This window comes from Syngnathus scovelli, chromosome 5 (assembly GCF_024217435.2).
Source record: "Syngnathus scovelli strain Florida chromosome 5, RoL_Ssco_1.2, whole genome shotgun sequence".
Taxonomy (NCBI): Eukaryota; Metazoa; Chordata; class Actinopteri; order Syngnathiformes; family Syngnathidae; genus Syngnathus; species Syngnathus scovelli.
The window spans coordinates 11,140,453-11,167,915 of record NC_090851.1 but is presented as its reverse complement, the minus strand read 5'-3'; the positions used below and the strand labels follow the sequence as shown (position 1 = coordinate 11,167,915).

The 27,463-nt window shown below is 41.5% G+C and overlaps 1 protein-coding gene across 5 annotated transcripts; it reads right to left on the bottom strand.

The window, feature by feature from the left end:
• Nucleotides 1-5,606: 5,606 nt before the first annotated feature.
• pcdh10a (protocadherin 10a) lies at nt 5,607-23,336 on the bottom strand. 5 transcript variants are annotated; one of them, XM_049720534.2, is made up of 5 exons: nt 20,247-23,335; nt 19,088-19,146; nt 18,354-18,460; nt 8,484-8,867; nt 5,607-7,026 (listed from the first exon to the last, which is right to left on the bottom strand). In XM_049720534.2, the coding sequence occupies exons 1-5, from the start codon at nt 22,791-22,793 to the stop codon at nt 7,007-7,009; spliced, it is 3,117 nt and encodes a 1,038-aa protein (XP_049576491.1). In that variant the 5' UTR covers nt 22,794-23,335; the 3' UTR covers nt 5,607-7,006. The 5 variants fall into 5 exon arrangements, with proteins under 5 accessions (XP_049576491.1, XP_049576493.1, XP_049576492.1 ...); XM_049720536.1 differs by having other exon boundaries at nt 8,707-8,867; XM_049720535.2 differs by lacking the exon at nt 5,607-7,026 and having other exon boundaries at nt 8,144-8,616; nt 8,707-8,867.
• Between the last annotated feature and the right edge of the window lie 4,127 nt (nt 23,337-27,463).

Below are 27,463 nucleotides of genomic sequence, written 5' to 3'. Positions count from 1 at the left end.
CAGTTGTTGTTTTTTTTCTTTTCATGCATTTGTTGCCCTTGGAGATTTTTACTTCTTTAAATCATTCATAGTGGATGTGGACTTAGCCTGTTTTGTCTTTGTCAATCAACTTGTGTTAACTCAATGTTGGAGGCTAAGGTCTGTCCTCTCCTGGGTTGTTTCCTCCCTTAGGGGGGTCAGGAAATGAATCAGAGGCCTGATTCCGTCACCCCAGGTTACCAACTCACTACTTTGTATCCAGAATATTAGAATAAGAGGGGATGGTGGCTGAGGGCAAACTGTTTCAGGCTTAATGAGTGAGTGCATAAGCCTGTGTGCGTGTGTGTGTGCGTGTGTGCGTGTGTGTGTGTGTGCGCGTGTGTGAGTGCGTGCATGGATGTGTGTGTCCGTGTGTGTGCGTGTGTGTCCATGTGTGTGTGCGTGCTAATTTTTTATGCTTAAATTGAGTAATTGTAAAGTAGGACAAAATGACTTAGCCCCGTTGAGGGACGAATCCCGATCTATATTAAGAGTTGCCATTTTACACCTCTGCGAAGCTGGCTCCCCACCCCACGAAAAATTGGGGAAAACCGTCTGTTTCGTTTGTGCTGGTTTGTACTGTAAAACATTTTGTTGATGCTGCTACTGTTTTAATGTTATTGGAAATTATTTTTTAGGTCACTGCCAGCTTCACTGGGGTCATTTTGCCTACTTAAGAAATCTGACTGTTGTCTTCCAATCAAAACAAAACACATCAAATCTTCATTCAAAGCATACACACACACCACCTTTAGTAGAAAGGTGGAGTCCAACATCAACGACTATATCTGCCTTCATAAGAAAAATATTAACACTTATGCAATGACTGAGACAAGTCATGTATGTTTTTATCAATTACTATGGTTAAAGATTGAACTGAAATGTAAATATTGACAACTGATGCCAGTATATGTCACTTTTATGTCATTAAAATAACTAAGGAGCATGCAAACCACACAGAGTCAAAGGAGTTAGAGTACATTAATTAGCATTATTGCACAGCTAACATGATCCAAATTTTCATACTGAGCAATGTTATTCAAATAATTTTACCATTAGCAATATAATAGTTTCTTCCTAGCCCATACCATTTTTTGTTCTTATGATGGTAGCCTACATTCACATAAATATGGACATATATTAAGACAGCCGTCTGGTGGCATGGTGGACCATTGGTTCGCAGGTCTGACTCACAGTTCAGATGGTGCGGGTTCGATTCGACCTCCGGCCCTCCCTGTGCTTGCGTGGGTTTTCTCCGGGCACTCCGGTTTCCTCCCACTTCCCAAAAACTATATTGCCTGTAAGTGTGGGTGCGGGTAGTTGTGCATCTCTGTGTGCCCTGCGATTGGCTGGCAACCAGTTCAGGGTGTCCCCCGCCTACTGCCAAATGATGCTTGGGATAGGTTTCAGCACGCCCGCGACACCCCTGGGGACAAAGTGGTACAGCATATGGATGGATGGATGGATGGATGGATGGATGGATGGATGGATGGATGGATGGATGGATGGATGGATGGATGGATGGATGGATGGATGGATGGATGGATGGATGGATGGATGGATGGATGGATGGTAGACGGACGGACGGATGGATCAATAAAGACGGCTACGCTATACGGAGATAAAATGTCATACAGTTTCTCAAAGATGCAGAGCAGTTCTGCAGTACTACAAGCTTCAACCACAAACAATATACGTATGTATACACAATTACACATTTGGATTTCAATGGGTTATTCATCCAAGTTTGTGTGTTTACTGTCTGAGCTGCTAAACCATTTTGTTTCCGGCAGCCTTGAAGTCGTTCATTTGGAGGTGAGTTCTGTGGTTTGCAATGATTTTAGAAAAGGTATTTTTGCTAAACTTAGTACAAAGACATTTTCTACAATATATTGTTCTTATTTTCGACTTCTGAGGGAGATATTAGGCTTTTTAGCTACACAGTGCTCCTCCGTGGTGTTAACCTTTTTTCAAAATGTGTCTGTTTTCCATTTTGCAGGCTTATGGGTAGAATGTGTACAGTGGATTAATGTGTAGTTCTATCTTTAGAAGAGCTTTCACCCAAAGTGTTGACCTCCATTAATTATATTTAGATCAGCGTTGCATGTAGAAAGCCCCCTATTTTATATCTCGCCTTGGTGGTGGCATCAAGTCTGGCAAGAAAAAAAATCATTAAAACGCATGATAACACTAACCAAACTCTAAGTCAAATTGGAAAAAATAATGGCTTTTTCAAGAGAAGAAACTACATTATGGGAACATAATTTTTTACATTTAAATTAGAAAGATAATATTTTTTTTCAATCTATGAATGAACATATTAACTTTAGTGTCATACAAATATGAAACAACAGTGAAGGTAGAATGTTGCTACTTTCGGTTCAGAGATCCTCTTTACAAACTGCCTGACTACGTTTTTCGTGAGAACTGATAAAGAAAAAGCAAATCAAGTTATCACAGTAAAAGATGCTTATAATCACATCTTTCGTGAGACCTGGGATGAATGCAGACCATAATAAAACCAGCTTCTGCTTTGAATGCTATAAACTTTGTACCCCCTCCAAGGGCTGATTAACCATGTTTTATTACATCAAACGAGTCATGAAAATGTTCTTTGAGTGTATTCACATTCAGTTCGGGTAGTCATTTTGAGAACTGATTTAATTAAAAATTAATCTTTGGATTTAATATGGCTCGTTGTATCACTGCAACAAGTACTGTACTTTCTCTAAAGGTTAAGAAGTTAGAAAGATTTTTTTTTTTTTTTTCAGTTTCATGTTACTTGAAGATCTGAGGCCAATTCACATTGACTAATTATCTTTGACATGAAATTGTGACATCTTCCAGACAACCGTAAGTGCATCCATGTCTTCAAGTAGAGCAAAATTACTGCATGTCTCAAGTCAATTGTTGTTGTTGCAGGCCGGCAGAGTAGGAGAGTGCTGTAAGGATGAATGTGCATTTGAGCATCCACTGTAATAGCTGTCTGCCGGTGTCCGACGAGGTGGCGAGTTGATGTGAACCAGCAATGTGTCTGTGAAAGTCTGTGCATGCGTGTTGACTGATGGGCCTATAAAGAGATAAGGCGGCAGAAGAGGGGGGAGAGTGGAACATGTGTGCCTGCGTGGGCGTGTCATGTTACGCTTGTGTGTGCGTATGGCAGAGTGCGTATGTCTGATGAGGTGTCTGTGTTGAAAGGTGATAGGGCTGATGGGGTCTCTTGAAAGTCTATTTAGCCAGAGTAATGAAGTGCGTCTGCCAGGGATGAATATGAGGGAAAGGCTCGGAGGCTCAGACTGACAGCTAGGTCACCTCACTCAACCTTGTATAGTGAAAAGAAGTGAGCTAGACACAATGATTCAGTTGCAATGACTTTGTCTGCTATGGAGGCGCCTTAAGATCAGGCCAACTTCGGGTCATTGATTAGATGTCCATCTCCTCTTTAAGGTCGTCTGTATTTGCCTAAACAGGATGCTTATCTTGTTTTTTTTTTTTTTATGCTTGTACCAGTATATTGAACTTCTATTCTTACCCCCCAAAAAAATCAGGAATTCTATTCAAATGAACTGTGTGTAGACCTATATTGGGACCTAAAATGAAAGAAAAGTGGATTTCTTTTGACAATATTTTGGAGTTTGTGTGTTACCCCTATCAGAAGGTCAAACATTGCGTCGTGCAATTAGTACAGCCATAAAACCACAAAACTTAATTAATTATTTTTGGTTCAAAACCACAAACTCATTTGGAAGAATATGTAGCTAAAAAAGCATTCAAGCATTCTCACTTTTGAAAAGTGGCGTACCATAATGTCACGTTCAATATGACCCTCATTAGTCATTTGGCCAACTGAAGTGTCTAAAGCTAATTACTGTAAGAATCAATGCGGCCTTCTGGATAGTAAAGTTCCATTATAAAATTTCATTCATGAAACCATAAGGCGGCAAAGACTCCTGTTAAATTTGTGCTTTCATTTTGTTTTATTTGGGTAATAGGTTTTTCCTTCACTTGTCTCCTTCCCCTTGTGTAATTATCTTTCTTAGCCCATCAGCTTTACTTTCCCCTTCTTCTAATACTCTTGGCCCCCATCTGTTCATCTCCAGTTCGTTACCTTGCTTTGTCTCATTAGTTGGCATTTTTCCTTATGCTTACCCTCGTACGGTCGCTGATAATTTAGGGGTATGGTTGCCTGGCCTGTGTGTGAGCAGTGTGGGATCCATTCCCACTCAGAAATGGTGTGCATGTGGGTGTCTCTCTATGTGCCCTGCGACTGGATGGCAACCAGTTCAGCATGTTGCCTTTTGCCGGATCTCAGCTGGAATAGGCTCCAGCAACCCCCACAACCATCAACAGGAAAAGCGGTGTTGAGAATGGACGGATGGTTAGTCTTATGTTTTGATCTTTGTCTGTTCATATCGACCAATGCTTTTAGTCGAGCTTGTGTTCAATGTGCTACTTGCGTTCACCTTCTTGTTTTGCTTTTATCAAAAGACTTGTTCATTCTTAGACATATTCTTGACTCTGTGTCATGCCTATAATTCTAGCTTGTCTTGTAAGATTATGAAAAAAAAGGTAAGTGTTCTTGCTGTTCACTACTAACTAAAATGACCAAGTGTCTGAGAACATCTTAAGATTTTATGACAAGGTCAGCTTTTAGTTCAGTGGAGCATTTTTGTTACAGGCCAGGTGCTTCTTGATAAAAGGTGTGCATGGTGCTTGGTATCTCTGTAAATAAAATTTAAATGTTCCCAATGGACACGTCAAAAGGGATAGCGTTTTTTTTCTCTGAATTTGAGGTAAAGTTATAAGAAAATCATTAATCCCAGATCAAGATTCAAAGCTTATGATAGTTTCCTAGTAATAGAATGCAGACATTCATCTCAATTCCAAAATCACAACATAGCAATTCATACATCACATGGAGTAGGACTGCTCAATAAAAAGCAATACATGTTGAATAATTACCACATTTATATACAAATATTTGGAGCCCTAGTCTAGTCTTCAGTCTGAAGCATTAGCGTTTGACGGAATGTTTCTGGATGAGATGCTAATCCAAAACCCAAAGGCCATTCATTCATGCAGGAAACCACCGGATCAGTCACATGCGGCAGTCACATGCATCTCTGCTTCTTAAAAAAGGAAATCTCGTGATGGACACAAACAGATCATCTCTGTTTGCAGCCAGCCAATTGACAGAAGCCTCCACCCCTTCCGATGACCCCGAATTCAAGAGTTATTTTTCCTCTTGTGAACATCTGCCAGGCCATGAGAGAATCACATTGCAATGAAAGAATGATGGCATTGGAATGTGAGGGTGGAAGAGTTGTCTCCAGTGATTTTTGGAAGATGGGCGTCAGCGGAGAGTGACGGGCACCATAACCTTTTTTTAGGTCATAGGAAAGTAGAGCAAAACCACAGTGATTACATCTTTAAAGTCCACACGATTCGTCAGGCATAACTCAGTGTCTTATGAAAATTCAAGCACTAAAAATAACAGCGAAAGGTGTTCTGTGATGAAGACCGAGAAAAGAGCAGGTTTCCCAGTGGACTTCTGGTAAATTATTCCCGACAAAACACAGATTAGAAGATTTCAATGACACAGTTTATTTATTACTTGACCTGTGTGTGTAAGTGTGTGTGCGTGTGTGTGTGTGTGTGTAATTGTAAGCATATGATTGTAAAATCTTTGAAATATAGCTCAGTAGTATTAGCCCCCCCCCCCCTTCCTGTACATGAGCATATACTGAGATAAAAATACACAGGCGACCAAGATCTCGGTAACATGGTGAATATAACAATCAAATAAAAAAGTCAACCGATCCTTTGTTGACCTGAACGGGGTTTGCTTTTTTTTTTTGTAAAAGCATTCCTCATTTTCAGTCAGAACGACTCTCACTTGAAATTCTTGATTGAATGAAGTGTACAAACCAATGGTTACACAGTTTTCAGGAAAACAAATATTTTTGTTTGTATATAGTTGTTAATATATATAGTTGTATATGTATAGATTTATATTAATTTAAACGTTTTTTAAAAGATCACAGTAAACACTTTTTCACACATGATAAAAACCACCGGATGTGTCTGATTGTTTATGTATAGGCCAAGGGCATTAAAAGAATCACATCCTGGTAATTCATCACTTCACTTCCATTGAGCATCACTAGTTCAGAAGTTCAAACATCCTCATAATACGTGACCTTCCAGCTCCATTTCTGTAGTAGAAAGTCATTCAGAAAAAGACTGAACCTCTACGTTGCTGAATGCATCTATATGTTGTAATATGTATGCATCTATATTTCTTCACACGTGAACCACACAGAAAGAACCGAACTGAAAACGTTATATAAAGACAGTCGGTCAAAAAACAGAAACACTAAAATTGTAGTCAGTTCTCTGTGTCCTTGTTTTTTTTCTGTGCCATCAATACCTGAATAGCACCTGCTGGCCCTCACTTTTATTTTTTATACCCACATAGTCTTTGTACAGTTGGCTCACTGGTGACCATAGAAATAGCTAAAGGGCTCCACGTGACATTGGTCCAAGTTGATTCCGCTTCATGTTTGTAAACAGGCACACACAACTCTTCGGTGTCAAAACCACATCTGGGAGTGAGCAGGTCCTTCATGGTCTGTCGTAGTCCTGTTTCACTACTTCTCTTCTCTTTGCTGATAACTTTGAAATCTTCACAACGTCAAGAAAGTTTCAAGCCCAGATCTCAGTCCGGCTGAAAGAAATAAGGCCTTGGAATGCTAGTCAAATACTGAAAGGTTGACAGCTACTCAGAATTGAATACTCCTTGCCTCTTTTGGGAATCAAAGCCCAGGCTTTGTTATAGTTTGCCACTCGAAAAAATGGTATTCATCCAGAGTTGTTGTTGTTGTTGTCCAGCTTTCTGTTTATTTAGTCAGTTTGAAGTCTCTATCATCAATGTTGGTGGTATGTTACTGAACTTCACGCTGTCTCTGACAGGTCCACGTGGAATGAGCTAGCAAATCCTCTTGCGGGCTGTAAGACAGAGAAGAGTCATTAAGACAAATGACACTATTTCCCATGTGGCTTTTTAGTAACGGCTCCAAATACAGCTGATTGAAGGATACATGCCACAAAGGACATTCTGTGAAGTTATTTATGCACCACAGTGCCCAATAATACTAAAACCTATTAAAACAATGGTGAAGATAAATATTTAAACGTCTCTGCCTGTTTTATGTAAAAAAAAATATATATATAGACTGCAAAATTTGTTTTTGTAAGCATAATAAGTGTATTACATGTTATTTACTAATAAAAAATATTAACATCACCACGACCAAAATAGATGTAATTTTAGCATAGCAGGAACATTTGGATATGTTTTTAGACCCCTTCTGAGCAACACAACCTCTGCTGTGCCACAATGATCCCTGTTTATTTGAAAAGACCAAAATCACAAATCCAAAGTGTATGAAATATATTGCACATGTATCATTACTCTGTAAGGCAGAACAGGAGAGACATTGTTTGGCACAGTTTACTAGGTCAAAAACAATCCTTTACCTGAGAGACAGCCCCCAGTCAGCATGCAGTTTCATGGCGGATGATGGTGTGCATGCTCGTGACTTGATTGGAAATGACCTCTCTACTGAGTGTGTATATCGAATCCATTCTCTACTCTTAGAGCTAATAGATTATTCATGCTATGTGGGAGCTCGGAAATGATTTGTTATCGTCTCCTAATGAATGCTGTAGAACTCTTTGGAGCTGGAAATTCCCTTTCATGTTCCAACTGATATCAATATGATGCAGCTCAACTTTCCTTACTGAATGTGTTTGTGTGTTGTTTGTCAGCTTTGCTTGCTACACAAGGGACACATTCTTTTCCAGAATAAAGTGGAATGATGATTTTTTTTCTTGTGGATTTCGAGTCACGTGTCAAGAGTGGATTCATCCAAGTTTTACACAAAGACAGCACTCAAACAAACGTGTGAGGCGATGTAACATAAAAACATGGGGTGAACTTGATGTAGATGACCTTGATTTATATGACCATCAGATAGTATAAAAGAATAAATTGGCAAAGGATTTTACAAAGGATATTATAGAGGGTGGGAGCGAGACAAACGGGCCAGAGCAGAATCATGAGTCCAATTTTTCTTTTTCTTTTTTTTATTTGTATTTTTTATGCCACATAATTACAGACAACATTTAAATTAGTGGGGAAGTCTATGTCGTGAATTTTGGGGAATCGGAGGGTAAGGATTAATGGATTGCATTTGACATTTGACAAAAAAAAATTAATTACAAGAGAACATTATAATTATAACACACTAAACTTGCACTTTTAAGCTCCTTAAAAACAGGAGAATTCAAGTTTATTGTCCAGATCAGGAAGAAATGGCATATTCAGCACCCCTTCCTTTAGTATCTGTGCTGAACCAGACCAAAGTCAAAGGGTCCTAAGGATTTTTCATACTGATACTCACAGAAAAAAGTGGATTTGTACGGGAGGGTCCCCCTATCATACTCTTTCCTCTCTAGCGTGCTGGAGCTGTACTGCGGCTGTTGCGGATGGAGGTGATGGTGAAGGCTGTTGTGTGACTGTGACCTTTGACCATCCTTGCCAAAGGTGAAGAATGACTTATTGCTGGACGAAGCGGTGGACGATGTCAAGGCGACTTGGTCGGAGAGGTTGACAGAGGAGGGTACCTCAGTGTCTGGCAGTGTGGCATCCATTCCGGGGACATGGAGGTTGCTGCGATAGTCTGGCCCCTGGCGTCCATCGGATGGGACGAAAGATGGCATCCAGCAGCGGTCGGAGTGGCCCAGGGCTTTGCACTCTTCTGTGCAGTTGGAGAACAGATCAGCACCTGCAGTCAGGTCAGTGAAAATACAAAGAGGAGATTGTAAGCACAATGGGAATGAAGTAGAAAAAGGCAGTAATAGAGGACACCAAATAACAGTGACAGCAAGTAAGGAAAAAAACTGTTCAAAATAGACGAGAGAGAGAAGCGGCAAATTTGTGGAAGAGGACAAGCAAGATGGGGGGGGGGGGGGGGGGGGGGGAAGACCGGGGGTGGGGAGGAGACACGGATTATGAATCATTTATCTAACAAGAACAAAAAAAGTGCGTGAAAACTATTCATCAGAGAGACAAAGCCAACACCGATTAAACAGATAGTTTATTTTCCTATAAACCTCATTCATTCAGTCTGAAATGTGCAATCAAAGTGAGGCAGCATTTTGAAAAAGCATCTCCCCAAGTACCGTCGTCTTAAAACACATCCACACATCAACAAAAACTACAATTATCCCCAAGAAATGTGAGACGAAAAGCAACCAAGTATTCACTTGATGGACAAATTACCCGTGTCAGTCATGCCTATACCACGAGACAGTCTGTAATTCACATTAGGTTACAGCCAAAAACAAAATAGCTCCTCTAAAAAGATTATATTAACATGGGGAATGATATAATAGAAGAGGGGGCATGAAAGGGATCCACGTTATGTTAATTACACTCTCTTAGAGAGAATAAAGAGAGGAGGGTAGGAGGATAAGTGTATGAGCGAGATTATAAATGGGGAGAAAAAAGAGAAAAAAAGAAACATGAACAGAGTCATCATAATAATTACACCCTGCAGCCAATTTTCTCCTGTGCAGATTGGTTGGTGTTTCCCCTGTAGCTGGTAAAATGTGAGAAAGCAATGGAATGGTGTGATCAAAGAATGAGACGGGAGGTTGAGGGCTTACATCAGGGAGAAGGAAGGCAAAGCGATAGAATGAGAATCAGAAAAAGGGACAATTTGCGACCCCTCAACTCTCTGACCCCCCCCCCCAAGACCAAAATGGCTTGCCATCAAAGAGTCTGCAGTTGCAGAAATGCACCCTTGTGAACAATGTGACTGCTGACATCGAGTAGATACTATTGTTATCGGCCGAGCAAGTGTACCTAATACTTTGACCAGTGAATGCATGAAAATAAAATGTTTTCATAATAACTTAAACAAATTCATGCAGAGTAATCCAAATATACAGATGGGAACACATATTCAGACAATAAATGGGTAACTTTCCCTGTTTTTGTTTTCCTATTTAACTTTTCTCTTGCTTGCAGATAAAACTGACTCTCAAAATATCTGCTCATAGTACCATGAATTATATTTATCCACTATGAACGAAGAAAGCGCAAAGAAAGTGGGGCATGTCATAAATGCACCTTGTCAAATGTTCTATTTCACTTATGTTTACTTTGACAGGATAATAAATCTCTATTTACTACTATTAGATCTCCCTTAAACAGGTCACACTGCGAGAGAAATAAAAAAGAACAGGTAGGAAAACCGCTGTATTATTATTATCGCGTATAGAAGTTGGAGCATTCCAGAATAGTGTTGTGCTTGAGCCCAATCCTCTGTCACTATCTGTCTGCCCATTGCCATGTGTGATGTTATGTGCGATTTGTCGTAAAAAATTGTTTTGTTTGTTTTTATCTGACTATATAACTTGATAACTTTTTAGTTAATGCTCCATTATTTTATTCTTTCCATTTCAAATATATTCTTTCAGTTATTGTGCTATCTAGAATCAGGGATAAATAAACTATAGTGTGATTCACCTTAAAAAGAATTACAAAAGACACAGGCCAGTTATTTCTTCTGAATGATAATTAACTAAAGTTGGGTGAACACATTGATAATCGGACCAAATCTGAGCAATTTCCGATCAGCAAAGACACAAATGTCGGATGTCTGTACATAGCTATCTTGACAAATTTTTCTGTCATGTTAAGAATATTTTTCAGGGCTGAAAGCCTTAAGAAATAGAGAAACAATCATTTCTTTTGAGCATTTGTCTCATGAGTTTCCGTGTCATTCACAACAATCAAAAGAGGTTCCAAGTGCATTACATGAATAGATGGAAATTTCCAGATACTATAGTTCAAATCCAGGTTTTCTTCCCCTTCCAAGTAATTCCCTTCAATGAAAAAAAAAAAACCTTCACAGCAATCTCTGCCAAGCCTTCACGCATTCCTGGAAGAATTCTTCCGGGATCTTCTCCCTGGACTTATGTATGTATTGACAAACAATTCTGCTAACTTGCCAAAGCAAAAAGCGAAACCACTGGCGGCCATCTTGGGTTGCCACTCGCTAAGCTCGCCTGACTTGAGTGCCATTATTTATTTGCGTTGTTTTTAATGTTATTTTCTTTCTCTATTGGAAAAATATCACAGTGTGAGGTGTACAGTTGTTACAATATGTCTGCGAGAAGTGTTACATGCCCATTTGTTTGGTGAGATTCTGATTAAAATGTTAACTTGTAAGGTACATCTCCGAGTTTGAAATATACCTTTTAGGACACCAGCCCTGGAACCTTTCTGACACCACTTGAACTTAACACATAGGTCTACTGTAAGTGAACCATTGGACAAGCTTCTTTTATTCTATCTGTTCTTCCTTGTATTTTCTGACAGTCTTGATGCCCTGCTACCGCTCACTATGACATGCATTTGGTTAACATGAATGTTGGACTCAATGGTTGTCTGTCATATACGGCACTGTGATCTTGTTCAAATGTCAGCTTTGATAAGCTTCATCCCACCATGAACAGGAAAAGGAATTTAAAATAAACAATTAATGAATAGGACAACAATGTTTTGTGTTCTCATTATTTTCATATGACAAAGATTAAATTTAAATTTGACATGTTTTTTTTAATTGAAAATGAAATGTACTCATCTTGCAACCATCTGCCTCTAATTCCAAAGATAAATGTCATCTATGATCATTATCATCTGGTCAAAGCTGAGATGTTTGTGTGCACTGTGTGTTGGTAATAATGCTGCTACTGTAATTCAGGACACATGGGAGCAAGGCCGGCCATGCGACCGCAGTGACCATGAAGTCAGATGAGACACAAGGCTCCCAGACAATCAACAGCGCGGGCCAAACAAAAGCGGGAGTCACAGACTTCCAGGGCAGCAAAGCTGCAGCAGCCATAAGGAACAGAGAAAAAGAGTGCAGAAAACACAGATGGAGAGCGCAATGGCCAAAAACAGACAGGGGGACACTGCAGATGGAACAGGAAGTGTGCTTATATACATACAGAATTGAAAAGCTTATATACAAGTAAATACACTTTGATTAGTTTGCTGTTATTCAATTATTTGCTTAAACATATTTAAATGGAACTGTTTTATATTAATATGTATGGTTGACCTTTTAATCTCAATTAGAAAAATGACTGGGGATGAAAATAAACAGGGACATGATTTTCATCACTTCAATATTACGCAATTAATTATTATTTTATTATTATTATTATTATTATTTGTTAACCCTACTGCAAAACATCTATGCAGAGGCAACTCTATCAACGCCTGGCCTTTAGCCTTTTAATGATTTGTTGACATTTGCGTGTGTTGAACTAGAGCATCCTAATCTTCTGTGGGCAGATAAGTGCTTGACAGTAACAATGCACATTCATCTTAAAATATATCCGTTTTAATCAAATCAAAGCCACCAATGAGGTATTTTATTCTGGAGAAAAAGAGTAAACAGTGTGCAAAGACTCTGCAACCTGAGAGGGGCCGTTGTCTGCCAGCTTTCTCTTAACCAACAGGGACATCAACACATATGTTTGCAAACACATGGCCTTAAAAGTACTCTTCTGCCAAGTTATGTAAATGCTTGGAAGCAGAGAGGCAGACAGGCCATGTGCACATGACACCCAGTGGCTGTTGATCCTCATGAAGCACCTTCACTTCCTCAGGCAGGAAGCAAACAACAACCAAAACAGTGAGTGGCAATGACAGTCCCTGCCAACAGCGCTCTCCCTCATCATGACCTCATCCGGCAGGCAAACACACACACTCACACGCACGCACACACGCATACAAAGTTGAGCACATGCACATGGGGTAAACAATGCTACACAATGCAAAGACAATCTACTTTCTAATAAGCCATCAGCACATTTCCCCCCGACTATTTTGTTTTTCATTACATCGCGGCGCGTTTCGGAAATCCCATGTTGGAGTGATTTGACTAATTGTGCTGCCTGACATACGATCAGCAAGTGCGAGCTGAAGGAAATGAGGGAAAACAAATCCTGAGGGAAAAAAAAATGAGCCACATGTTTGAATGCGCTGTGTGGGTACCCAGATTAGACAAACTCAACCCCCCCTTCCGCCCATCCCTGTCCTGCATTCGCCCATCTTCTCCTGACTTTCTCTCTCAAGCTCTCTTCTTTGGTGTCACTTTTTCCAGTAAAAAAATCTCTACTGCTGGTTGATGTTGTCTTCTAGCAAGACTATATATATAATTTTATACTTTCTTCTTTGTTCCAGGGAGAATACAGACATGGCAATATTTGGACAGCAGCTCAAGACGGCAGGGGAGTAGCAAAGCTTTGTGGCATGAGCTGCCCAGTGATGAGTAAACCAGAGACCTCCCGGGGCAAAAACAGAGCAAGATGGCTGCCACTCTACCCAGCAATGACAGAGAGAGAAATTGTTGGGAGCCTCGGAGAGGCAGCTACTAAATGTTTTGATGGAGAGCCGAGATGGCCACTTGCCCATATGCTGCCTGGTTGATTAATATCCCACCTTACTGTACAGGCTCTGGGTGACTACTGGTTATTGATCTCTGCTTTGTATGTTGTTTGGATGCAACGAGATGTGCTGGATACTTTTAATGAAACCGATACAACATTCACAACTGTCACACCTCCAGTTGTTGAAAAACACAAATGAGCTTTTTAATTGACTATTTCTTTAATGACAATGCATCAATTTTTTTAGCCTGTCCCTAGTAGGTTAGCTAAAGCCTACTCCGTTAAATATTGTGCAAAAAATACCATTACTGTATATACTATTACATCATAATATTTTGCCCTATATTCCCTATGTGAGTTATTGTCTTGGATGTGAGCAAAGGTGGTTGCTAAACCCAGCTCGCTAAATGCCTTTGACAGATCACTGACAAGGAAACATGATGCCAGCTACTAATTCATAATCATCAATCTCATACACTCTTGCCACAGTGATTTAATTGCCTCATTTGTCATGGCGTTCGTTCTCACGAAAATGTCATCATGACGATAATTTTTGTTCTCTCTACCGTCTCAGCATTTGTGTGTGAGATGCCTTTTTTTTTTTGCTCCTTCACTCAATTTCCTATTAGGGCGAGACAAGGGAAATAATGCAGCGAGAAGACAGTACCGTATTTGAATAAAACAACCTGAATGAAGGTGTGGGCAAGATAAGGGTGTGGCAGTCAATCACTTGTGCTGCCGATCTTGACACAGCAGTGTTTCACTGCAGACACACTGCTTTCAGGAAAGCTATTTGCACACTTTTAAAAGCATCTGGAGATAACCTCACAGGCACAATCCCTTTGATTTAAAAGAACATCGGGAGCCTTATTTTCTAAAGTGTCAAATGGGTGGCTTGTGTGGTTAGCAAATGCAGGTGTGGGTGACAATTTGCCAACTGCAGATAGTTTTCACTTCATTTTAAATATTCAGAGGCATACCAAAAGGGACATTGTGATGTGCGGTCCTGTGAGGACAACCTGCCTCTAAACCCCCTTTGATAATTGCTATGCAAAGGCTTCAGAAATGAATTACTGCTCAGCCAAGTGTTGCGGAGATCCAACGTGTAGGGGAAACAGAATGAAGGATGAGACTTTGCCGCACACATACGTCACACAGTTCTTTGGATGTGTACACACCGGTAAATTTGCTTAAGCAGACAAATTCGGGAGAAATACACAAAACTGATGTGAGGTCTATGCTGGTTTTAGCTCAGGGTTATTCAGTGCATTCTCTTCTAGGAAATATGCACTCAGCACAAATGCACGTTACCCAACACACCCTGCCCACAGTGAACCAGGAGACATAATTGTGTACGGAACTGATGTTTACTAATTAAAAAAGACACATCCAGCACTTTAGATGAAAAGATCCATATGAGGTCAAGAAGCAATCTGCAGTGGAGCACAACATATTTGTGGTTCAGCACTATTCGCACGTTGTTTTTTAACCTAAAGTCACAATGCAGGGGGCTTGCCTGTTTGATACACACTTGTCTGCTAGCACTAAACAAGGCCATCGGTGGAATCCGTAAGAAAAGCTCAGCAGAACATCTCTAAATCTATGGACAGCTGCCATTTCACGTTGTTCCACTGTGGACCTAGCACTTTTGGGTCAGTAAAGTGCTAACTGCTCCATCAGTCCAATAGGTTACGAAGCAGCATACTTATGGGCTGCTATATCGATGTCTAAAGGCTGCCCCGGGAGCGCTGGCACCTTTAATATGACTGCTGGGTTTTGCTGTGTTGCACCACTCCAATAATTCATCACTATAATATCATCATCAACAACAAAATTGTTGACATGTGCGTGCTTAGCTGTACAGTAATTTTTGAAAATGTTATTAATGATATTTAAATGTTTTGGCAGAACAGCTTGTGGTATATCATGATTTGAACTATAAATATGGGCAACTATAACCACTTTTAGAGGAACATTAATCATTTGCGGTCAGTTCGATCTTTATCCCGGGGAATAGCGAAGGTCTACTGTATACACTGGGCAGAGTGCCAAATATGCTATGACTACAAAGTAAATATATTTCCCTAATACTACTGCTAATACTGACATATCTGTTAAGAGACCACAAAAGCTCACATAAAATCAGATTACGGCAACTTTTTCTTGGGCTTGTTTTACAGCCGATGTCTGTCCGAAATCCAAACTAACTACTTTTTTGACGGAAGAAATTTAAATGTGTACTGCAGTATTAGAAAGAAAAAAAAAACAATACAACACCATACAACTATAACTACTGTATGAGAAACATAAAAAAAATAATAAATGAAATGCCAAAAAATAAAAACCTTATATTACATTGGCATACTTGTCCACAAACATAAACAGGCTTTGAAATTTTGAATGCTTCCATATTAAAAAATACCACTAATGTTCTACCACCTTCCGTAGAGTGATCATCCGTTCATTTAAAAATCAAACACAAGGGAAAATGTGTTGATGCATATTATAAAATACAAACACTACATTATGTTCTCAGATCAGTGCCAAACCGGAGCTGAATGTACTTGTGATTAGTTATTTTAAGTTTGGCTCTCTCTTACTTACCATGTACCATCTACGCCAAATAAATGGTAAAACCATCTTCCCTATGAGCATCGAACCTAGACTAAGATGTCTTAAAAGATTGTCAATGCTCTGTCATCCTTTTTCTAAAGTTCTTTCTTCTGCTCTGTTGAGTAGAATTGCTGACAGTTAGATAAAGAGTTAGATATTTAAATTGCAACCGCTGCCTATCTGTGATTTACACAGTGTGACCTTCCTTAAGTGCTTGAAAAGCAAGAGCAGAGAGCTATGCTATCAGTTGCATGTAGATGTCTCTGTGTTTTGCCTCAGGTGGTAAATAATGTCAAACGCCACAGAGCCTGATGAGTACCGTTCACGGTCCTACACCACACATCCAAAGAAGTCTAGTTTATATTCCCAGCACTTATACGATATTTGGCAGACTCAGGTCTAGACGGGGACCTTATATGAGCTGTGTGGAGCGAATCCTCAAAGGAAAAGGGCAATTCAATATGAAATGTGATTTTTGATTGCTCCTCTTTTTGTCTGACTCCACTTGGATCAATAAACAGGTACAAATGTGATTGAATGTTTGCATAAACACGATGACTGCTATGGTAAACTATTTACAAAAACGAATCTTCAACACTGGAAGCCAAAGAGAAAAGGGTACAGCTGTAAATAAACTGCATAACAAGGTTTATTTTTTAAATAATAGTCAGCGTGAGTATTTTAAATAGTACAACTGTTTCTTACTATCATATTAAGAGGTACAGTTGTGTACCTTTTGGGATACAATTATTATTTATATCCCAAGATATTTTAAAAGGGTATTACTATCAGACATTTTTAGAATCGATTATTTAATCGATTATTTGATCAATTAATTGAATAACTGGATTCCATTTTGTTTGCGTTAAAGTGTATAAATTATTTGCTTTGCCAATTACTGCTTATTAACCAATTATTTTTGGTATGAGTGACTAAAAACTACAAAAATTATTTATGTAAATTGTTTTCCAAAGTAAATCTTACATTTAAAGTAAGCTGTAAATGTCTTATTAACAACAGTTAAATCAGTTCGCTTTCACCAAGGGCTAGAGAAATCAGAGAATTATTACTTTTGAGAGTCTGAGAGCTTACGTTTTCAACAGTCCTTAGTAAAAAAAAAAATGCCTCGAAACGATTACTTAAATATTAAAATATAAAGGGATTGATTTGACGATAGATTTGTTTTCCATTTATCGATAAATTTTCAGGCCACAAATATTTAATATTATTTCTCATATGGATAATACAGGTCCATTGTTGGCCCTGAAGAAGGTGTAACAGTAGGAGCTTTAGGTCATCTATAAGAATTTAAGCTATGAAGCTAGAAGGTCAAATAGGAGGTCCTGCTGTGGACATCCGTTTAAGAAAAAAAAATAAGACAGTATCACACTTTGCTGGAAAGATGCTGGTCTCTTTCCAAGATACTGTTGAGTTGCCCTTGAACACGCCACACACACATACACACACACACACACACACACACACGCACACACACACACACACACACACACACACACACACACACACACTTGAGAGGTGTTACACTCGGACCTGCTTGTGTGTGATATGGTTCTATGAGTGGTGTGCACCACAAAATATACAGCAGCATGTGAGATTGAAATCCGATTATAATGCAATCATAAATTATTCACCCCCAAAAAACTATTAATTTTACATTCAAACATGACCCCCCCCCTCATTTTTATTGTTTTACAATTCAGTACTTTAGAATACTGAGGGCCAGATATAGACTGTAACCCTATTTCTTACACTGTCGATTGGCCGACTCGTATAAAAATGAGAAATGCAACAATTCATACAGCTGATTGAAATGCATCTCATTATGTCACTTAAGCTTCAGTGCCTTTCTCTTTCACTTGAGTGAATTTATTGATTCGTGCCACAAAAGAACTGCAGGCCTCACACTTCCTCCATGTGAGTTGCTGTCGCTTCAGTGCCACTCAGCGGAATAGCAGTGAGAAGATGAGGTGAATAAGGAAAGCAAAGAAAAGTTTTGCTAAGCAATCTTTTCACCTGAATACAATCAATTCCTATTTTGGTTTATGTCATGGAAGCCAGCTAACGTCGCATGGCCATCCCAGTCTTTCACTGTATTCCCAATTCACCACATCCCATGGACAAACCGGTTATTATGAAAGACATATATGATGATGTTTAGAAAAACTCACCGGCAGAATGACCCCGGTTTGTGGCATCATGGTCACTGTCGCCTTGTTCGCTATCACCATGACCACTGTCTTTGGAGCTCACAATGTCTGCTTCTTGAAATGCCGAACTGGGGGAGAGAGGCATAATACAGCCAGTCACAGAGGTGCAGGAGAACAAAACTAATTCGTGGGTAGAGATGGAGGTCAAGCTACAATACTGGAGGGGGGATTAAATGAAATGCCAGGCAAGTGCAAGCAACCGAGAGCGAGCAAGAGAGAGAGAAGAGAATCAGAACCCCTAACGCATAACTGCATTAATACCGTCACGGCGGCCATCACGATTCTAAATTGGATGTTACACATGGCATGTAATGAAATCCAGTCTTAGAGCTTTAATAGGCACCGCTCTGCCAGTTATGGGACTGGTGCCAAATTGAAGAGCTACATTACGGACACATTGGGAACTATGTAGCCTCTCAGAGCCACAATTAATGATGCAGAATCCACAAGACTGATACTGATGGGTGTAATATTCAGTTTTATAGATCTGTGAATAGACACTGGTTCCCTTTGGCCAACTAGATGTTAGCGGTCCTTAGGTAGTGAATGGCTAGGTGGTTTGCCTTACTCAGCACATTGCTACAATCGGGATGTGTGTGCGTGCGTGCGTGCGTGTGTATTGGGGGTTGTATGTGTGGGTGCACATGCTTAGTATATCTGTGTGCAAGAGAAACAGACTACGTCCTTTTCACTACCTGTTAACACGTCTTGGTCTGTCCACCAGGTAGCTGAGTTCCGCACGTTGGTGTTTATTCTACAAAACCCATAAAAACAAAGCATGTCATTTCAACTAAAAATAGACACAGGTGATCACATCCATTAGAGGAACACAACTGCACATATTAGCGTAGCTTGTTACAAACTATTTATGCGGTGGCATAGGCAGTACGAATGTTGAATGCATCCACTTGCACGCACGCATCCACTTAATGACTGGGTGAGAAGAGAGCAGTGGAGAGTGGGTTAGGAGGCAATTGAATGTGTAAATGATTGAGCCAGCCTACGCTGGGACTGAACAACCTTTGTTCACGCTGCTGCCATGCTGGGTCGTGCAGAGAATACTTAAAGCCCAGCTAAGGCAAGACTGTGACTGGCTGTCTGGCAAAACTCCAGCCACACTGCAATCAACAAAAAAGCTTCAAGTCCTCAAAGCTCTCCGGTGCAAAACGCACAGGCTGAGCACAAAATGGGGCCACCAACTCACTTATCTCTTTTCGTCTAATGTTTGCCGCCTCAATATATTTTGGCAGACTGAGTCTATGCAGTATATGAATCATTCTTGGGAGAAAAATGGACATAATTAGAACCATCTATGCCCTCCACATAGCGAGCGTATTACTTGATTCTTTTTTATGCAAAAATTCCAATAAATTAAGTTGCTTAGTAGAGTAATTTCCGTGAATAAAATTGACTGAAGATGATTTCTATCACGTTAAATTCAAACGGCCTGGAAGTTGGAATACACAGTATACATGCATTATGGGCCTCTCTGTGCACTTTAAGGCAAATTAAATCATAACAAATCAAAGCAATAATTTAAATAAAATATACTTAAAGATACACAGAGTCAGAGTGACAGGAACTCACATGAGCTCTTGTCTGCTTTAGCTGACACGAGTGGATAAAAACTAAAGGGCCACGGGAGATTTAACAATTGACATGTCCAATCACCATTAGGTATGACAATGATTAAAGGCCACAGAGCAAAACAATCAGTCAATAGAATTTTCATCTATTGAAGGGCTTTGCTTTGACATGATTTCAATAGAAAACATGAAACAAATGGATTTCTGCCTATATATAAAATTTTAATATTGTAATGCAGCAGATCGGAGGAAAAATATGGATTCTTACCTCACTGGAAAGAATACTGCCGTTGGATATGATGTCTGGTTGTTGGTCGCTGTAACCAGTAACTAAAGCGCCACACGGGTTGGTGTGGTCCGTATCGGTGCTTCGTGAGGGGCTGCATGGTTTCAGGAACATCAGATCAGTTTTGGCCGATTCTGGTGTCAGACACACTTGGTAGCAGTAGGAGTTCTGATTCTGGTGATGATGGGAGCCAAATCCACCTCCGACACTGCCAACTCCTGACTCCTCCACGGGCACCTGCCCCACAGGCCCAACTCCTGATGTCACATTGGTACTCTGAACCAACATGATGTCGGACTTACTCAGCTTCTTCTGCTTGCGGCCTCGAGCGTGCCTGCTGCAACAGGAGCCGCAACACATGCAACAGTCACCAGCTAATAGGCAGGTGTACAGGTTAAGTTTCTTGTCCTTTTGGCAACGCACGGCCAAGACAATCATGGCCAAGAGGAAGATAAAGGACACCGAGCCGAGGGCTATGATGAGAATGAGCGTCAGGTCGAGAGAGGTCTCCTTTGCCTTGGAGGCAGAGCCGCGATCTCCACTGCGACCTTCGACCACACTGTCCACTAATATCACACTCACGCTGGCTGACGATGAGAGGGGGGGCTGCCCGTGGTCCCTTACTTCTATTAGCAGGTCATAATGGCCCTGAGAGTCCCGCTTGTGAGAGATCCGGCGGGCGGTCCTGAGCTCCCCCGTCCTCCAGTCCATGCGAAACATGCCCATCTCGTTGCCACGCGAGATACTGTAGGACAGCCTAGCGTTCTCACCGTCGTCGGCGTCCATGGCCACGACGCGTGTCACAAGGTAGCCGGGCTCAGCAGACCGTGGCAGGGGCTCCTTAGCGGTGCCATTTTTACCAATGGGGGCTACGACAGTTGGGGCGTTATCGTTTTGGTCCACTATGATCACGTTCACAGTGGCGTTCGAGAAGAGCTCAGGTGTTCCTGTGTCCTTTGCCTGGACCATGAAGCTGAACTCTTTGAGCTGCTCATAATCGAAAGAACGCAGTGCGTAAAGGTAACCGGTGTCCTGATTTATGGAAACATAAGTGTCCACAGACATGCCCTGTATGTCACACTCCAATATGGAGTAAGTAAGAAGAGCGTTCTGTCCAATATCAGGGTCTAAAGCGCTCACAGCATGAATGAAAGCCCCGGGCACATTATTCTCGGTCACATACACGTCATAAACCACCTGCGTAAAACGGGGCGCGTTGTCATTCTCATCAGAGACGTGCACTTTTATGGACTTGCTGGTGGCAAGAGGGGGCTGCCCCTTATCTTTTGCCACCACCGTGATGGTGTAGGACTCAGTTGTCTCACGGTCCAGCGGGCCGTCCGTCACAATAGTGTAGTAGTTCTTAAAAGACGACTTGAGCTTGAAAGGGACATCTCCCAGGATCTCGCAGCTCATTAAACCGTTCTCGCCCGAGTCTCGATCCGAGACGCTGAAAAGTGCAATCACGGTGCCGGGGGCGTCCTGCTCGCTCACGGACTCGGTCACGGTGCTGAAGCCAATCTCAGGAGTGTTATCGTTCACGTCCACGAGTTTCACGAGCACTTTGCAATGAGCGGGGACAGCATTCGCCCCCAAATCTTTTGCCTGCACGTAAATCTGGTGCGTGTTGCTCTCCTCATAGTCCACCTCACCGGCCACCTCTATTCTGCCTGTTCTCGCATCAATGCTGAATAAGTCTTTAATCCGGGGGGTGTTGTGGTTGCTGAATGAATAAATAATTTCCCCGTTTTGCCCCTCGTCGACGTCGGTGGCGTTGAGCTGAATTACTTGGGTGCCCACGGGGGAATTTTCACGCAAGTTAACAGAGTAGACGGATTGGTCAAAAGTGGGCGCGTTGTCGTTCGAATCAAGAACTCTAACGACGAGGAGCGCGGTTCCGGTGCGCTGAGGGTTACCTCCGTCTACCGCGGTGAGTACGTAGCGGTGCACAGCTTGCTGCTCCCTGTCCAGAGGCTTCTCCAGCACAAGCTCGGCGAACTTGTTCCCGTCACTTTGAGTCTGCACGTCCAGGTAAAAATTGTTATTATTGGTGATGGCGTATGTGCTGAGAGCATTTGCGCCCACGTCCGGGTCGAAAGCGTTCTCCACTGGGAAGCGCGTCCCGGGGATGGCGCTCTCGGATATTTCCACCGAAATGTCCGTCTCGGGAAACCTGGGTGAATTGTCGTTGATATCCATCACTTCAATCTCGACGCGAAAGAGTTCCAATGGGTTGTCCAAAAACACCTCCAGGTGCAGTAGGCACGGGATGGTCTGCTTGCAGATTTCTTCGCGGTCAATTTTCTCTCTCACCACAAGTGCGCCGTTTTCTAAGTTCATTTCCAGATAGGGTGTCCGTGAATTAGGCACAGTCCGGAAATGGCGAGCGGAAAGTTTGGTAATGTCCAGCCCTAAATCCTCTGCGATATTTCCAACCACGGTGCCGGGCTCCTGTTCCTCTGCCACCGAGTAACGGAGCTGAGAGAGCGCTCCATCCAGGATGGAGACCAGAAAAAGCAATCGAATCATTTCTGCTTTCTCCCTCCAAGTGCACTTCAAGAAAGGAAAAGTTGTTTAAAAAAAAAAAAATGTTACTCCTTACTTTTTACAAGCAGCGCGCATTCCCAAATTATCTTCCTGCAAAAACGCAGTGAGATTAAAAGCATAACAAATTCCTCTTCTTTGAGTCGGGTCGCATAACATTTAGTCGTTTGAGCGGTGTGAAGCACAGCCATCTGATCCGAGCGCCTCTGTTTTAATCAACTCCGCAACGCGCGGTTGAGTTTTGGCGTCAGGCTGATGCATAGCCAATACGTCCTGCGCGCAGAAACACACTGAGCCCTTCTTCTCAAAAAGTGACCACAAAACAGGAAATTACTGGCTGGTAGATGGGGAGGAGGCGAGAGAGAAAGAGAGAGGGGAAAAATGCAATTTCTGCATGAAAACTATGACGAACAGCAGAGCGCTTTCCCCCCCCCAACCTCGCTGCGTGAATGTAATCAGTGTGTCCGTGCGCTCAAAGCGGATGATGTTCTCAGCTCGGCTTCTGTCAGGCGAGTGTGAGCAGCGGGTTGGTTTTGCGCACTGCTTCTTTCCCCACCAGCCAATGGTGAGCTCAAAGACCGCGCGTAATGCCACCTGATTGGGGCTGTGCGACGCCAGCCAGCGCGCACACTGGAGCCTCTTAACAAAACCAGTTAAGTGCAGTTGCGCTCCTCATCTCGTCTTCCCCTCATCTCCTCCAGGCCAAGCCTTGGTTTGGCAATGTAAATCTTCTACACGTTCGGCAAATTAAGGAAGTCCAATAATAGAAACGATCGAAACCAAAGGGGCTGCCCAATAAAGCCCATGCAGCTGCCTAGGGAATGCGGTTTTGGTACCTGTTAAGGCTTGAATTATTCAAAATGATTCGATTTAGCATCAAGATGTAATGTTGCCAGTAGCCAGTGGTGCAATTATTTTAGAATGTTTTCGCAGAGCGTGAGTCATATATTATGCTCACAGCTACGGGCCACAACAGAAATATCCAATGCTGGTAAAGCTACCGACTAAACTCCACATGGTGCTTCTTTTCCATTGTCAGGACGGTACTCAGAGCTCGTGTTCAAGGGGAACATTTCCCATGTTGTTGGGAAGTTGTCACTAAAAGGGTTTCCCATCTAGTACGATCACACATGGCTTGCTTTAATTCAGTTTAATGAAGCATTATGCTTTAGTCCCACCGTGATGCTAATAGCTTGGAGTCTATTAGTTCCCCTATCTTCCATTTCTTATCATTAACTCTTCTCACATGCTGGTCTTGGTTGTATGTGCAGTTGCATCATGTGCTCATTTAATTGACAATGAATATATTAAGTACGCAAATGGGGGGTTTCCGAGGGGGGCATAAATATTTCACGTAGTACTTGTGAGCAGTTTTGAGACAATGATAACAAAGACGATGAATAGGGGTGTAATTGAAATTAATTTGCATAAGTCTCCAAATCCAAGTGTAATAGACAGGGCGCAACAATATCGACCATAATGCAAAGCGACGTGCCCATTGTGGAGTGGATTAAACAGCGATTCTGCAACTAGCCACGCAAGTCACAAGAAACAAAGAGCAGACGTTGGATAAATTTTCACCCATGTCTGAGCCAGAGCTGTGTGACTGAATCGAACTGACACTAAAGTGGTCTCTCCCTCTCTCTCTCTCTCTCTCTCTCTCTCTCCCTCTCTCCCCCCCCCCCCCTTCCTCCGCCTGTAACAAGCTATTTTAGAGGCCAACGACGCCCCCTGGTGTCTGCTTCCACCATCTATTTTCAACCACTTATTCATCAAGTTCATGGTCAAGGGTGGGCTGCAGCCTTAAACGCAGACCTACATGATCACAATTTGTATTAATAATATATATATTTTTTTACCATTTATCTTAATTTTATGATGGACACCTGCACATGATAATAAATAGGGACAGACTTTGGAACCTACCTGTTCATTTTGGGTCTCGGATTAGAGCAAATAGTTATATAGATAGCAATGGCTGTGAAGATGACGCACAAAATCCCAAACAGACATAGAGATGATGGTTAATGATGGTTTATGTCACCATGGTAAAGTAATGGAAAGTGAATTTGAAGTGATTTTTTTCTTTACAATATGTGCTATGCGACCCCACTCGTAACCTAATTAATATTGTGTTTGTGGAAAATGAGTTAGGCAGCAAAGCCTGACCGTTTTTATCCATCTTCACCATCCCACTAATATACACTCGAGCCCCGAGGAGGTAAAGTTAATTGTTTGATGTGCAGTGACTTGTAGATTCACCTATTTGGAGATTTGTTTTTGCAAACCTCACTATTGTCACGTTTCTTCCCTGGTTGCTTTATTATGTCTGTTATCATGGTTTCTGTTCGCGTCGCCCCTCCCCTCCTGTGTCACCTCAATCAATGTAACCACAGTCACCTGCCTCTTGTTACCTGTTTTGTATTTAACTCCTGTCTGCCCCTCATTCCTCGTCGGATCATTGTTGTCGTCACGTCTTGATGTCATCACGTCTGTAGTCTTCTTGTCTCACGTCCAAGTCAGTCAGTCAGTCAGTCAGTCAGTCAGTCAGTCAGTCAGTCAGTCAGTCAGTCAGTCAGTCAGTCAGTCAGTCAGTCAGTCAGTCAGTCAGTCAGTCAGTCCAGTTATTGTTTTGTTAAGTTGTGTCAGTTTGCCTTTTGAGTTTGCTCAATAAACCCTGGTCCAAGCTGCATTTGGTCACCCTGCTCCATCCGCTCCATGACAACTATGAGTTGGAAAACTCACTTAATTGCTGTTTTTATGCTTTGTCCAAAGCCGTGCATAAAAACAAGTAGTCATACCTCGACGTGAGATTTCCTAAACATACGAATTTGCCAATATATGAAGTGCAATTCAAACATATTGTGTCTTAACATATGAAGAAAAATGCTATTCTTTGTGAGGTTCAAACAGTTAACACAATTATGACGAACTAAATTGCTAAATTGCTTTTACTCTTCATGATTAAAAAAAATATATCCATGCGCTCCAAAACATCACAATGCATCACGTTTAGAGGTAGTCCCACAATTTTGTCTGAAAGACTATAATTAGGTGGCACAGTAGGCGCCCTAGTTACCACGTCCGCCTCACCGTTCAGAAGTGCAGGGTTCAAGTCCGACTACAGCTTTCCTGTGTGGAGTTTGCATGTTCTCTCTGTGCCTGAGTGGGTTTCCTCTGGATTTCCTTCTACATTCCAAAAACATGCATGGTAGGTCAACTGAACACTAAATTGTCTGTAGGTGTGATTGTGAGCGTGAATGTCTACGTCTATGTGCCCTGTATTGGCAATCAGTTCACGGTGCCCCCGTCCTACCACCCACAGATTGCTGAGATATGCTCCAACATGCCCGCAACCCTCATGAGGAGAAGCGGTTCGGATGATGAATGAATCCTAGAATTAAGAAATAGGGCAAAGAGGTTTATATGACAGCAATGATATGCAATATGTTCCCTTGAACTCAGTGTGTAACTTAAGTGGTCCTCTGCATCATTAAAGTTACCCACCCCTGGTATAAACTCCAGATGCTGCCACAGATGACGGACCTGATACAAATGTTGCACTCAGTTCCAGTGATATGTGGAATGTGCATACCTGCTGAGAGCCAAACTACGTTGCAGAGAATGTTGCGAGACAGGAAAAGTCAAAGATATTTAAAAAATGTTTAGGGAACAAAGCAAGATTGAATTGAAAATGTACTTACGCAACCCCATTATGTCAAATTTAAGCTTACCGCGCTTAGAGTGTCCACTTGATGATGGAAATTGCACATTATGGCATGATTTCTTTTTTCAGCCACTCAATTGCCACCATTTTGAAGGTTTGCTCGGCAGCTACTGGGCATCTCCCAAGTAGAACAAATAAACAATAGAAACACAGACACACACACACATGCACACACGTAAATCAGCATCAATCACAAAATGATCATATAATACTAAAACCATCCATTGTACTAGCCTGTACCACCTCCAAGGACTGAAAGTAATGTAAATGTTCTGCTTGTGTCTGAGATTTGTTTAAACCCCTTTTAAACCTGTTTGTATGCACACTGATTCTTCTGCTCACATATTTTTGTCAGGTCACTGTTGTCGCATCATACACACTCACCGACATCCTCCACCCAGGACGAAAATCTTTCTGTGGCATCAGAGTTTGTATGTGTATTAAAATGGTACAATACATATTTCTCCGAAAAGGGATCCATTCAGTCAAACTCCATGAAATGATCTTGGAAAAGCTCTTGGCCCCTTCTCAAGGTTTATCATTTTTGCACGGATGTTTTTTTGTTTGTAGTTTTTCCTTGCTCCCCTGCGGGTTAAGGTCCGGGGATGTTGTTAATATTTGTCAACTGTGGGCATGTGAAGCCCTGTGAGACGTTTGTGCGATTATAGGCTATATAAATGAATTTCACTTGACTCACTCGCTTTGACACAAACCAAGTTATAGCTACTTACAATATAATCTTTTGTTTGTTTTCTTGTGTGTTTTATGACAATTTGTTCGGTACCCAATGTTTTTATGTGGGACATTACATATACCTTATGTACCGAATGATGACGCTAATTTCAAAATGATTCTACTTTCTTCAGTTTTTGAGATATTTTTAAGTTCCATGCTAAATAAATCATGTATCAGTACACCCATACGCCAA